Source organism: Argiope bruennichi, chromosome 5, assembly GCF_947563725.1.
Source record: "Argiope bruennichi chromosome 5, qqArgBrue1.1, whole genome shotgun sequence".
Lineage (NCBI taxonomy): Eukaryota > Metazoa > Arthropoda > Arachnida > Araneae > Araneidae > Argiope > Argiope bruennichi.
In genome coordinates this window covers 26,211,237-26,226,612 of record NC_079155.1, presented here as the reverse complement: position 1 = coordinate 26,226,612, position 15,376 = coordinate 26,211,237, and the positions used below count along the sequence as shown (strand labels likewise).

The 15,376-nt window shown below is 30.5% G+C and overlaps 1 protein-coding gene and 2 non-coding genes across 4 annotated transcripts in view; 2 read left to right on the top strand and 1 right to left on the bottom strand.

Moving 5' to 3' along the window:
- Positions 1-6,681: 6,681 nt before the first annotated feature.
- Trnaa-ugc (transfer RNA alanine (anticodon UGC)) lies at positions 6,682-6,753 on the top strand. Its single transcript has one exon. It is a non-coding gene; the product is annotated as a tRNA-Ala (tRNA).
- Positions 6,754-7,011: 258 nt separating this feature from the next.
- Trnaa-ugc (transfer RNA alanine (anticodon UGC)) lies at positions 7,012-7,083 on the top strand. The gene has a single exon. It is a non-coding gene; the product is annotated as a tRNA-Ala (tRNA).
- A 3,274-nt stretch (positions 7,084-10,357) lies between these two features.
- Positions 10,358-15,376, bottom strand: part of LOC129969366 (arylsulfatase B-like) — a 50,634-nt gene continuing 45,615 nt past the window's right edge. For both annotated transcript variants that reach the window (XM_056083908.1, XM_056083909.1), the window contains exon 10: positions 10,358-11,025. In XM_056083908.1, coding sequence (XP_055939883.1) covers positions 10,852-11,025 — 174 coding nt within the window. In that variant the 3' untranslated portion in view covers positions 10,358-10,851. The remainder of the gene's footprint in view (positions 11,026-15,376) is intronic.

Genomic DNA, 15,376 nt, shown 5'->3' with positions numbered 1-15,376 from the left:
ATAAATGTGTAGAAAAAAAGACATTTTTAGATTCCCTCCACTATATCAGCCATTTATATGGATCTGATGCTACTAAAATCATAAATAGCAAAACTTAATAATTAGCGTGTATTTTCTATTTTACAGCTATGATTGTATAGAATAAAAATGCAATAAATGTGTAGGAAAAAAGACATTTTTTGATTCCCTCCACTATATCAGCCATTTATATGGATCTGATGCTACTAAAATCCTAAATAGCAGAACTTAATAATTAGCGTGTATTTTCTATTTTACAGCTATGATTGTATAGAATAAAAATGCAATAAATGTGTAGGAAAAAAGACATTTTTTGATTCCCTCCACTATATCAGCCATTTATATGGATCTGATGCTACTAAAATCATAAATAGCAGAACTTAATAATTAGCGTGTATTTTCTATTTTACAGCTATGATTGTATAGAATAAAAATGCAATAAATGTGTAGGAAAAAAGACATTTTTTGATTCCCTCCACTATATCAGCCATTTATATGGATCTGATGCTACTAAAATCATAAATAGCAGAACATAATAATTAGCGTGTATTTTCTATTTTACAGCTATGATTGTATAGAATAAAAATGCAATAAATGTGTAGAAAAAAAGACATTTTTTGATTCCCTCCACTATATCAGCCATTTATATGGATCTGATGCTACTAAAATCATAAATAGCAGAATCTAATAATTAGCGTGTATTTTCTATTTTACAGCTATGATTGTATAGAATAAAAATGCAATAAATGTGTAGGAAAAAAGACATTTTTTGATTCCCTCCACTATATCAGCCATTTATATGGATCTGATGCTACTAAAATCATAAATAGCAGAACTTAATAATTAGCGTGTATTTTCTATTTTACAGCTATGATTGTATAGAATAAAAATGCAATAAATGTGTAGGAAAAAAGACATTTTTTGATTCCCTCCACTATATCAGCCATTTATATGGATCTGATGCTACTAAAATCATAAATAGCAGAACTTAATAATTAGCGTGTATTTTCTATTTTACAGCTATGATTGTATAGAATAAAAATGCAATAAATGTGTAGGAAAAAAGACATTTTTTGATTCCCTCCACTATATCAGCCATTTATATGGATCTGATGCTACTAAAATCATAAATAGCAGAATCTAATAATTAGCGTGTATTTTCTATTTTACAGCTATGATTGTATAGAATAAAAATGCAATAAATGTGTAGGAAAAAAGACATTTTTTGATTCCCTCCACTATATCAGCCATTTATATTTATCTGATGCTACTAAAATCATAAATAGCAGAAGCTAATAATTAGCGTGTATTTTCTATTTTACAGCTATGATTGTATAGAATAAAAATGCAATAAATGTGTAGGAAAAAAGACATTTTTTGATTCCCTCCACTATATCAGCCATTTATATGGATCTGATGCTACTAAAATCATAAATAGCAGAAGCTAATAATTAGCGTGTATTTTCTATTTTACAGCTATGATTGTATAGAATAAAAATGCAATAAATGTGTAGGAAAAAAGACATTTTTTGATTCCCTCCACTATATCAGCCATTTATATGGATCTGATGCTACTAAAATCATAAATAGCAGAACTTAATAATTAGCGTGTATTTTCTATTTTACAGCTATGATTGTATAGAATAAAAATGCAATAAATGTGTAGGAAAGAAGACATTTTTTGATTCCCTCCACTATATCAGCCATTTATATGGATCTGATGCTACTAAAATCATAAATAGCAGAACTTAATAATTAGCGTGTATTTTCTATTTTACAGCTATGATTGTATAGAATAAAAATGCAATAAATGTGTAGGAAAAAAGACATTTTTTGATTCCCTCCACTATATCAGCCATTTATATGGATCTGATGCTACTAAAATCATAAATAGCAGAAGCTAATAATTAGCGTGTATTTTCTATTTTACAGCTATGATTGTATAGAATAAAAATGCAATAAATGTGTAGGAAAAAAGACATTTTTTGATTCCCTCCACTATATCAGCCGTTTATATGGATCTGATGCTACTAAAATCATAAATAGCAGAAGCTAATAATTAGCGTGTATTTTCTATTTTACAGCTATGATTGTATAGAATAAAAATGCAATAAATGTGTAGGAAAAAAGACATTTTTTGATTCCCTCCACTATATCAGCCATTTATATGGATCTGATGCTACTAAAATCATAAATAGCAGAAGCTAATAATTAGCGTGTATTTTCTATTTTACAGCTATGATTGTATAGAATAAAAATGCAATAAATGTGTAGGAAAAAAGACATTTTTTGATTCCCTCCACTATATCAGCCATTTATATGGATCTGATGCTACTAAAATCATAAATAGCAGAAGCTAATAATTAGCGTGTATTTTCTATTTTACAGCTATGATTGTATAGAATAAAAATGCAATAAATGTGTAGGAAAAAAGACATTTTTTGATTCCCTCCACTATATCAGCCATTTATATGGATCTGATGCTACTAAAATCATAAATAGCAGAACTTAATAATTAGCGTGTATTTTCTATTTTACAGCTATGATTGTATAGAATAAAAATGCAATAAATGTGTAGTAAAAAAGACATTTTTTGATTCCCTCCACTATATCAGCCATTTATATGGATCTGATGCTACTAAAATCATAAATAGCAGAACTTAATAATTAGCGTGTATTTTCTATTTTACAGCTATGATTGTATAGAATAAAAATGCAATAAATGTGTAGGAAAAAAGACATTTTTTGATTCCCTCCACTATATCAGCCATTTATATGGATCTGATGCTACTAAAATCATAAATAGCAGAACTTAATAATTAGCGTGTATTTTCTATTTTACAGCTATGATTGTATAGAATAAAAATGCAATAAATGTGTAGGAAAAAAGACATTTTTTGATTTTCAGATTATGAAAACAATATGCGCGTATGTATAAATATGCAACAGGTGATGATTTTGATGATTGTTTGAAAACGTTGTCTTTAAATTCATTAGAAAAGGCATAGAACTTATTTCTATGTCATTTTCAATAGTTTAAAGAAGAAATATTTTTATATAATATTTTAAAGTTTATTTTATTGTTTGCTAAAAAGATGGAATAACTAGAAAATAATGAGGCAATCAAATAGATTGTCAGAATAATGTTGTACATATTACAATTTGTGCTTGAAGCTTCATTATTTTTTAATTTTAATTTTATTTTTTAAGAAATTGAAAAACACAAAAATAATGAGGCAATTTAATGAATTATCATAATAATGATGTAAGCATTTCGTTTCTTGTTTGAAACGTTATTATTCTTTTTAATTAAAAAAATGCTGAGGCATTTTATTTGATTATCATAATAATGATGCAATACTCATTTCTAAATGCCAGGGATTAATCGCCAAAAAATCCCCATAGATCACACACGATGCCTATCAAATTTAGAAAAAAATCAGTCAAGATGTTGACAACCTGTCGGTCTCTTCTTTCACAAACATGCATGAACTACAACTCAAAAATGCAATTAGTTAAATAAATGAAATCTGGTATGTAATATCGTAGTTATAATTATAATACCATACCAAATTTTGGTTTCAATTGAGGGGAAAAAAGCCATCCAAGATACATATTCGTATGATTGGTCAAGTAAAAATGCCAGATTCATGCCAACAATCTGTATTTCATAACTATTATTCGCTAATGCCATGCTAAACGTTTTCTCCTTACGCAATGCCCATAATTTTTAGCGGAGTAGGATGAAAACGCCCTTTTTAGACAACGTACAAGAAAGTTATGGTGTGACCATTTCTGCTATTATTTTGCATTTATTTGCTTCTAATTTATTGGCAAAATTTAAAGCTCCTTGCTTTCTTTGACTTTCCTCTGATTAAACAAATGAACGACCTTATCTGTTAACCAGAGTTAGAATTTTTAGTATTCTGTTGTTGTTTCTAATAGCACTTATCATAAACAAGCCCACTGACTTTAGAAGTCAGTGATTTTAAGCCAAGGGTGCGTCTCTTGTTTTTCAGTAGCGCCATCAAGGGCCCAGAGTATGACTTAGCTATACACACGTCACAACCCTTTTCACGGAGCAGACTTCATTCATGCCTTTCATTCACTCATCCACAGATCGTAAGTTGGACCTGAATCAGAGAACGATCACCCCTGATCCAGTACCCCCAGTGGTATTACTCTAGACATGGATGATTTTGTGACCACGGCAGATTTATACGTGCACCAGCCACCACCACACACGGAGAGTCTTCGGCCGGCGGGGTTCGAATTGGCAACCCAAAATACACGAATCCAACATTCTGCCAACCAGGCTATCCCGGGTTTTAGTATTCTTTCCGCCATATCTTAGTTACCCTTAAATGCTAGAGTTTTGAAACAATGAGATGATGAATGAAGCCTATTTCGATTAAAGTTTCCTTTTTCGTTTCGTTTTCGAATATAATTGCCTTTCCCTTTAAATAAAGCCTGCTTCCTTTAATTAGATTTCATCAATTTTGCCTGAAAAATTTTTGAATAATTCTTCAACTTTTTTAAACAGCATATCTTTAGATTACCCACTTAACAAATGACATGAAATTCCATGTTTCATTTTAAACTCATAAAGAAAACCAGTTGAAGGAAAAAAAATGAATATTTAATATCCGGATTCCATGCAATTTAATTAAAGTTTTTTCCAATAATAATGAGTTTATTCATGGATACATTTGATATTATAATATTGTGTTTAAGATTTTATAAAAACGCTGTTATTTCTGAAAATTCGCTTTATTTTTTAACAATTTTCTTCGAAGTGGCGCTTCCACTAAAAGTTTTTTTTTTTTTTTTTTTTAATTCTATCGTAGTCAAATTACGACATCGTTTTTCTGCCATGGAAGATGCGTAATTTCAGAGTGAAAACTAAAATACTTATTTTTTTAAAAATTATATCTTTGCTAATCTAAAGAAGTCCAAAAATAAAACGAGCTAGTTGGATGAAATTAGGTATATTTCTTCTGTCGAATTGATTTGGTTTAAAATTTAGATGAAATTCATCGGAGGGAATTTTCTTCGTCTGTCTGTTCGTTCTTGTATATGCACGAATCAATATACCAAAACGTTTCCTCTTATAAAACAGCTAGGTAAATAAATCTTAACATCTTTGGACAAAAATAGTGAATATATATCAAATTTGACACCAAACTGAGCAATGGAAAGATATACAAAATACAGAGCTAACATAATGCTGTTTCTTAGAAAAGATGGAAGAAATTTTCTTTTTATACCCATTTTTATTGCTAGAATGGAATGATTTAATTAATTTTAAATTTTATAAAACAGCAAAGAAGAACCAATTTACGCTTTCTTAACGCACAAAGTTATGATTTGTAAGATGTGTTTTGGATGTTACCTCTATGTTGCAAGTCTATTGCCTTCGCCGGTTGCCTCAGTATGTTTCTCTAAAATATGCTAAATACCTTGCTGCAATATTGAAAGATGAGGATCAATTTTAAGTTCAAAATTTTGATGTTAATGTACTCAATAACTAAAAGTGAAACTGGAATTTTTTATTTTAACAAATTGTCGTATCCACTATAACAGCCAATGCCAATGCTTTTCTTTTCTGTTTGCTGGAGTTCTATTGGGCAAATCTGAGGCAATTAGATTTCCATTAAAATAAAGAGGGTAATAGTGGAATTTTACAGTTTTATTTGCTTCTACTGTTTGAATAACAATAACCTTTATTCCATCTCAAAGTTCTTAAGTTTCTCAACATTTTAAAACTTTAAAAGAACACTTTTTGTATACATATAAATTCATTTTGTGTATCTCGGAAACGGCTCTAACGATTTGGATCAAATTTTGTATTTAGATAAGGTTTTGCTTTTTAAGTTTATCTACAATAGGTGTCTTTATTGAAAAAAAGCGATTTTACACAAAAAAAAGTACGTTTTTTTATAACTATTAGAATTAGTATATTCAACTTTCGCTTCGAAGTGTGGGCAGTGCAGTATAGTGGCCAGAACAGCATGAATGACGGGTGTGTTGCGCGTCCGCCATTCGAATCGAACTTTCTGCTTTATTTTTTTACTTATGTATTTATATTTAATATTTTTGATTTTTGAGATTTAATATTTTTGCTTTTTTCTATATAGATGTTTTATTTGAAAAACAAACTACGATTTTACAAAAAAAAAAAAAAATTACAGTGTGAATTTTGGTCCCGTAGATATTTATTTTTCAAAGATGCAACGTTCTGACATTATTTATATGGAAAACTCTTTGATTGTAAAAGAAAAAGTTGTATTCTTTTGCGAGCCTTTATCACCATTGTGGAAGACTTTAACAAATCATTAAATGTAATAATATTTTTATTCTCTTGAAAGAAGAGGTAAAAAAAAAAAAGAACAGCAAATTGTTTAATAAAATAAAGGAATTCTAGAGATAAGATAATTTATCATCGAATAGTCTGAAAACGGTGATCGGAGTATGGCATTGTTCCAGGAAACGACATGGCCGTGTATTTTGTGCTTATAAATATGTTTAAAATAAATGTATCTCACCTGCCTCTTATGACCTTGGAGAATTCCGAAAGAAAGTAGGTCATTTTTCGTCGCCTCTTTCACCGTAGACAGTTGTTTTAAGCGCGACATATCCAAGTTTGTATTCGATTTGTGTGACGGGGGTGTAGCTCAGTGGTAGAGCGTTCGCTTTGCATGTGAAAGGCCCGGGGTTCGATCCCCCGCACCTCCATTTTTTTTCCTTCTTGCCACTAAATTTTAAGAAAAATCGCGCCAAAGAAAGTATAGGCATGCGTATTGTAAAATTATCTTTCATTTAGAGTATGCTGACACCATCTGGATTAATTCGATGCATGCTGTTTCAATTTTGGCATCTTCGTGTTCCGCAGAGCTTCGTGGCAGATACAAGGTGAAAGATTTCTGAAAATAGGTAAGCTTTCTTCACGCATATTAGCATTAATCAGCTTCATAGAGAAGCACCTGACGTGTCGGGGGTGTAGCTCAGTGGTAGAGCGTTCGCTTTGCATGTGAAAGGCCCGGGGTTCGATCCCCCGCACCTCCAAAGTTAGTTTTTTTTAAATATTTTTATTTATTTAAAGAACTGAGAAACTATTGTATTGGGAATTTAAACTTATCGAATACATAAGAATCAAATATAAAACAGTTTCACTCATTTTTTAAGTTAACACTTCATTGCAAATACTGTGCAAGATTGTAATAATCGGATTTTTTGGCTGTCTGAATTCCCACCAAGTAAATTTAATAGCTGATAAAAAAATTAAAGAATATTCAGTGTCGAAGCAATATAGCTTGATAATATTTTATGCTTATTCCATTCGGATTTACAATTTTTTTAAAAAAAATTTTCTTTTATATAGCAACGACAATGTATTTCATATCGCAACAAGCGTTATGAAAGCAATAACTAAAACACTTAAAAGTATTCTTATAAAAGATATGTAAAAATATTTGTATAAATTTATTGAAATTAGAAGACGTATTTTACTGAAATAAAATTGATTTCACTGAAAGTCTATTAATTTTAAGTTTTAAAATAATATGAAATAATATGTGTATGAATATAATATCTGAGGAAATTCGTTCATGTTTAGATTAATCTCTACTGGTAATAAAGATGAATGTGTATGCGCTGGTATTCTGTATACATTGTGCAATGTAATATACACTTGCAATTTAATGTAATGTACACTTGTAATGTAATATACACTTTCATTGTATATTGCATTGCATATATACATTCCATGAAATGAGAATGGGCACCTCCGAGAGATTTTTCTAAAATCTTGATTAGTATTTTTATTAATTGAAAATTAAGCTGAATTCAGGTGTTTTCTCTCAATAATTTCCGAAATTATTATAGCACAAAAATTATTTTTACATTATCTTAAAATAATAAAAAAATATTTATTTCAGTGACATCAATTTTTTTACCGTATATAAATTTTTAATTATTAAAAAAAATATTCTACGTCTATTTTATAACTAAACATTTTTCTTGTTGCAAATAACATTTTATTCTCTTTTTCTCCTTTTCTGTTATTCGTATTTATTATCATTATTTTTATTTATTTTATTCTCTTTTTTTTGTTGATTATAAGTATATGAATGGGCCACGGCATGTACGAATTATTATGATGACGTACGTGCGAAAGTATAGACCGACAGGTGGTCAATTCTTCGACAGATTTGGTTCATAATTTCGTAAGAGTCTACATTTTAGAGGCCGAATTTGATTGCCAAATTTTATTTATCTGGTTCTATATATTTGGTAGTTATTGCATTTAGTCTTACTCTAAGAGCCAGACACACAACGTTCCTTGAATGGATTTCGTTCAAAATTTGATAAAAAAAACTACAAATTTGATCTTACGTCTATGTATAACCTCCGGGGGGCACCTCGAAATGAGGATGAGATGCTTCCGGCATGGTGGTTGGATCTCGCCACCCTGGAGTTTACACAAATAGGTGGGGGATCTGACTCCTCCCATTGATGACGGGACGTACTTCCTTCGGGAAGGGTTGTACCGTGGCCGGTGATGGCCCTTAGGACTCAACCACAGTTCCCCCCCCCAGTGTTGCTGTTGCGGCGGTCCGGTCATTCATCCTTATGGTTTAAATCCGTGTGCCTTCGTGGCGGGTCGAAGAGTTAGTTGGTTGACTTACTTCTATGTACCAAAATTTCAGGCGTCTAGCTCAAAGTGACTTTGAATTATGATGTTCGTAGACAAATGAAAAAAAAAAAAACCCTGCAGTTTTAGTTTTGGGAGGTCGGAAACGTGAAGATTCATTAAAATCTCAAATTCGAATTTTTTGACGATTGCAGTGTTTTCTTTATATTTCGTATACGAAAAAATAAAAACAGCTATTACAATAGCAAGTCTATAAAACTTTTCTTCATCTGTTTAATAAGATTTTCCTTATTAAAAATACTTACTCCAGATGAAAACAATAATGAGCAAATAGTTTTACAGATCAAGAATAATATAACGAAACAGAATAAAAGGCTAGAGATAGAATATGCATTAAATACCAGAAAAAAATTACTGAGTCAAAGCATAGTAGAAACCAGAGCTTAAAATCTGACAAGAGATGAGTCGAATATATTTTAAGAAATTGTTGATAGTTATTTCCAGTGATATGAGTCTTGGTGTTGTAAAACTGGTTGGTAGTCATCGCCAGTGGCATGAGTATTTTGCTGTAAAACATGTTGGTAATTATTTCCAGTGGCATGCGTGTTGTTGTTGTAAAACTAGTTGTAGTTATTTCCAGTAACATGAGTGTTGTTGTAAAACTAGTTGTAGTTATTTCCAATGGCATGCGTGTTGTTTTTGTAAAACTGGTTGTAGTTATTTCCAGTGGCATGAGTGTTGTTGTTGTAAAACTGGTTGGTAGTCAACTCCAGTGGCATGCGTGTTGTTGTTGTAAAACTGGCTGGTAGTTATTTCCAGTGCCATGAGTATTGTTGTTATAAAACTGGTTGGTAGTTATTTCCTGTGCGATGAGTGTTGTAAAACTGGTTGGTAGTTATTTCTAGTGGCATGAGTGTTGTTGCTGTAAAACTGTTTGTAGTTATTTCCAGTGCCATGACTGTTGTTGTAAAACTGGTTGGTAGTTATTTCCAGTGCCATGAGTGTTGTTGTAAAACTGGTTGGTAGTTATTTCCAGTGCCATGAGTGTTGTTGTTGTAAAACTGGTTGTAGTATTTCCAGTGGCATGACTGTTGTTGTAAAACTGGTTGGTAGTTATTTCCAGTGCCATGAGTGTTGTTGTTGTAAAACTGGTTGTAGTATTTCCAGTGGCATGACTATTGTTGTAAAACTGGTTGGTAGTTATTTCCAATGCTATGAGTGCAATAATGAGTGATCTGGGGAAGATAATAAGGGTCATGATTACACACACAACACCCACTATCACACCACACCCACCACAACCACACCTCTTTGGTGTTATTGTATCACCAAAAATTTCGAAATGCATCTTGAAGTTGGAATACTGCTTAATAAAAAGAATTTGTACTTGAAAAATGTAGATCTAACATATACTTACGTGTATTGAAAAAATAAACCAGAAAAAGTGTATAAAAAAGGGGGAATAGAATACAAAGTAAATATTGCATACTAGGAATACATTCGAATGTCAAAATTGACCTAAAACTTTTTTTTTGTTATGAAACTTTAGTAAAAATTTCAAATTAAGCATTTATTGCGTTTTACATTTTTGATCTCCCAGAAAAAACATAAGAAAAACTAATGATGAAATCAAATGTTCGAAATTAGGCATATTGTATAATAATTTTTAAAAATTCAAGAAAAAAATGGCATTTGAACTTTTTAAATTTATTGATACAATTTTAATTTGATATTCACATTTCGACAAAAGAAAATAAATTGTAATATTTTTATGATTCAATCTTCAATTAAATACAAAATTTATCCTTTATATAAGAAAATTATATTATTTTAGTAAAAAAAAAAAAAAAATATAAACAAATGATGGCATCGATGCAACTTTGGTAATCTGAAGGTCAATGTCCGTTTGGCAACACGGAAGATTCAAGGTCACAAAATCCCTCAATTTTTGTAGTAATCCGGGTCCAACCAAGGAACACATAGGGAGTGATGACACAATAATTAGTTGAATGGTACTGTGATATTTTATGATTCAGTTTACAATTATATATAATTTTTTTTGTTTACATAAAAGAAACTATATTATTACAGTACAAAGAACTTAATAAAACAATAATGGCATCCAAGTAACGTAATCTGTCCGACTGCATATTATACTCAAGGTGAACTTCAGTTTGTTATCACGAAAGATTCAGGGTCGTGAGGTTGCAATTTTTGTAGAAATTTGGATCTAACCAGGGGACATATTGGAAGTGATGACACATAGGATTAGCTGAAGGGTCGCAGGGTTTTGTCTGGGGTTTCATCTCTTCAGACTGATATTTCTTTATTGCTACCCACATTTCATTCACCGTCTAAAAAAAGAAAGTAAAATTAACAGCTAATCTAACAACACGGTGAATAGCAAGATTCAGAATAAATAACACACAACACCGCTTCATGCCCCTGCAACTATAACCTACTGGTTATTTAAACAATGTAATGAGCATGAAGTGGGAGAGACATTTAAAGATGCTCCTGTTCTATCCATCCCTGTGACTATTATTTGACGTCTGACATTTAATGATTTAAATTTGGTTAAGGGATTTTAATATTGGATAAAAGAAAATTGAAAGCAATGAGCTATTTGAAATAAAAAAAATGGTAAGTAGCTTTGGCTTGCAAAGTAAATCATCAGAGATAAACTGAAAACTTGTGCTAATTTACATTAACAGACTTATAGTTTGTTTGTGATTACAAAATTCAGAAAAATAATAATAGAAATAGAATAAATGACAGCAACACCGAATCGAACTCAAGTCCTGTCCAGTTCAGTTATGTTAACATTTCGTTTTGCAGCAACACTAGGGTTATTTTGGGACGGACCTCATAATTTTGAACCATGGTCAGATGAGGAGGACGACTTCAGAGTTCCAAACTTCCAACCACAACATTTGGCACTGACAGATTTAACATGCAATAGACCCGTACACGAGAGTTCTTCGGTGGAATCGCATCTCGCATCTGAACCCTCCGGTTCCAAAGCCGAGACTTTACCACCAGGCCACCGCGGACTCGAACAGAAGGTAATTATAATAAATCATGAATCTAGTTATTTTCATCATGGTTGATGGTATCACCCTCTTTTGGATTTCTTGAGTTGCAGAAACATTTGCAATAATTTCAAAAAAATATTTATGCTTTTCTTTTTAGTGCTATAGTTGCCACAATTTCGCAAATCCAATGATTCCCCTAAACAATTTTTAATCACAACATATGACTGTAATTAGATTCAAATACCATATGAATCAAATACCAAAATATGATTAAATTAGAAAATCATATTTTGATCCCCAAAATCTGAATTTACGGTGAAAGAGTTGCTCGAACTATTTCTTGCTGCAACTCGGAATGATTGAAATAGCTGGTTGAATCCATATCATACTATTTTTTTGGTATACAGATATCCTTAATTCTCTGCAATAACAGATTGGGCATTCAAGCAAGCAGAAAAGTTTAATTGATACCAATCGGTTATATAATTATATTTTACAGATGAAATTGATGTTATATAATCTATATGAGCTCACGTGATGTTGCTACAATTAGTGGCTCTTCCTTAACGGAAAGATCATTTATTAATTAAACACGTAATATATAAAAAAAATTTTAAGTCAATTCCTATTTAGGTCAATAAATTTTCATTTTATTTTAGTTACTTTTTATTAAATAATTGCAGTTAATATAAATATGTATATACATATGACAGAATTACAATATTAAGTGGCAAAATAGAGCTTGGCGACCATTTGGTGACATGGCGACGGATTTGGCGACTTTGGCGACCAAATAGAAATTACTGGACAAATTTAATTCATTAATTAATATTTGAAAAAAAAAAACTGTATTAACATCAAGTATCATCCACTACAAGTTTAAAAAATGTATTTGAACTCGAGTGGATAAATAAAAAGTATTTTATTAACGATTGAAAATTCGAACAATATATATATATATAGAGAGCGTGAGCTAATAGTAGGAATTGAAAAAATAGGTTAAAGTAAAATTTAAATCAAGAAAAACAAATTATATAAATATGTTCTGTATCTTCTTCTTTAAACATGTTTCAATACATATTTAGCCATTTAGTTTTATAATTTAGTTTACATTATCGTAATAAAAAAAAAACATGCATAGAGATATACATAATGAAAAATGGAAATTAGAAATATAAATGCTAATGCATAAACAATACAATATTTATCTTATAAGTATCGAAATCTGTGCCTACTTATTTATTTGAAAATATATGATTATTGTGTAATTTATTTATTTGTTAACCACCGTTAAACTAACCAGTAAGAGTATTCTCCCTGAAACTTTCTCGCACAATCTATAATAAAGCTGAAGTTCCTCTTTTACCTGCATAAAATAGTCGACCTTGAGTGAGGCCGCGAAAGCTATGAGTGCTCAGATTTTTAATTTCAGATTCCCGCACTTGAGTGCTATGTGCTCCGTATTATAAGAAGAAAAAAAGAAAACATATATTTTTGAATATATGAAATAAATGAATTATATTTTCAAATTTTGAATTATATATCAATGAATATATGAATTATATATCAATGAATATATGAATTATATATCAATGAATATATGAATTATATATCAATGAATATATGAATTATATATCAATGAATATATGAATTATATATCAATGAATATATGAATTATATATCAATGAATATATGAATTATATATCAATGAATATATGAATTATATATCAAACTTTAGTATAGAACAACATATGTCCTAAGATATCATACCAAATTTCGTTTATTTAATTCATTGCATTTTTAAATTATAGCATGTACAGTGTATTTTGCATATGCATGCAAAAGTGCAAACGGTCAACCCCTTGACAGGTTTAGTTCAAAAAATGCATTATAATCGATATTTTAGGTGATGAATTTGTGTATCATATTTGATTTACCTAAAGTATTCATTTCTTCAGTTATCGCCTTTATGTAATGTGTAAGTTCAGACTTGCACACAGCGAACGATTTGACGTAAGTATTTCTGATGCCAAATCTATGCACACAATTTCGTTTATTTAATTCTGCTGTTATTGCGTTCGGCCAATTGGACAGAATGATCTACTACTAGTAGATTCGGTCAAATCTTGATAGAAATCTACAAATTTGATGTCGAGATCACATTGCAAATTTCATCAATTTTTTTTCCAAAGTGTTATCGTGTTCACAAACAGATTGACACAATTTGAAAAATGTGGACTCAAGATGGTCTAAATCATGAAGAATCATCAAAATTTTGAGTTAGAATTTTTTGGCGACTACTTTACTTTATTTTTTAGACTTCGCAGAAAGTAACCAGCGGGGGTGGTCTTCCCAAAACTTTCTTGCATACTATCTAATAAACTTATCATGCCAGAGAACGCGTTACATGGCATTAGCGTACAACAATTAAAGAAATATTAACTTTTAGCGTTAATTTGGTACTTTTATTGAATCTATCGTGTGATCTTTGGCGAGTTATTTGGCGATTAATCCCAGGATGCCGATAAAAGTATCCGAAAACTGAATTTTGCTTTAAGACATATTCTTTCCAACAAAAAAAAAAAAAAAATACAAATTAACAAATAAGATATGCTATCAGTCCCTTTAAACCTTTGTTGTTTTGTTATTAAAACAAAAATTTGACACAAAACTAATAGTCATAATATCCCAAATCAAATTTGAAATATTTAAGTCACTGCCTTTTTGAATGATTGCGTTTACATGTTTCTGAAAGAACAGACTGACGGACAGTCAACCCGTAAATGGATTTAGTTTAAACTTTGAAGGTGTTTACACCACAGATGTTAAATCTGAGAACCGAATTTTATCCATCTAGCTCTTTTCGTTTTCTAATTATCGTGTTAACTTATATTCGAGCACTTCCTCACAACAGGGTTTTACTCAAAATGTGATAGAAATCTGCAAATTTGGTGTAAAGACCGTATATAAAATTTAAACCATATGGCTCAAATTATTTTTGAGTTATATTTGTCACACACAGATTGACAGACGGACATTTTCCAGAAATGTGTTTTTCGAACTCAAGGGGGGGGGGGGTTAAAGCGTGGACATTCGACAAAATTTGGAGTTCAAATTTTTTGACGATTACTATACTTTCTCTATACTACTTATACGAGGAAGTAAAAAATGGGTAAAGGACGAGATGATTTTCATACTTTATTATGCTGGAACTTATAAAAATATATACTTTTATATTTCTAAGTGGAGTTAAAATTCATTATCTCGAATGATCCAGCTTACTGTAAAGTCAGCGTTATAAAAATATTTACCTTTATATTTCTAAGTGGACTTAAAATTCATTATCTCGAATGATCCAGCTTACTGTAAAGTCAGCGTTATAAAAATATTTACCTTTATATTTCTAAGTGGAGTTAAAATTCATTATCTAGAATGATCCAGCTCACTGTAAAGTCAGCGTTATAAAAATATTTACCTTTGTATTTCTAAGTGGAGTTAAAATTCATTATCTCGAATGATCCAGCTTACTGTAAAGTCAGCGTTATAAAAATATTTACCTTTATATTTCTAAGTGGAGTTAAAATTCATTATCTCGAATGATCCAGCTTACTGTAAAGTCAGCGTTATAAAAATATTTACCTTTATATTTCTAAGTGGAGTTAAAATTCAT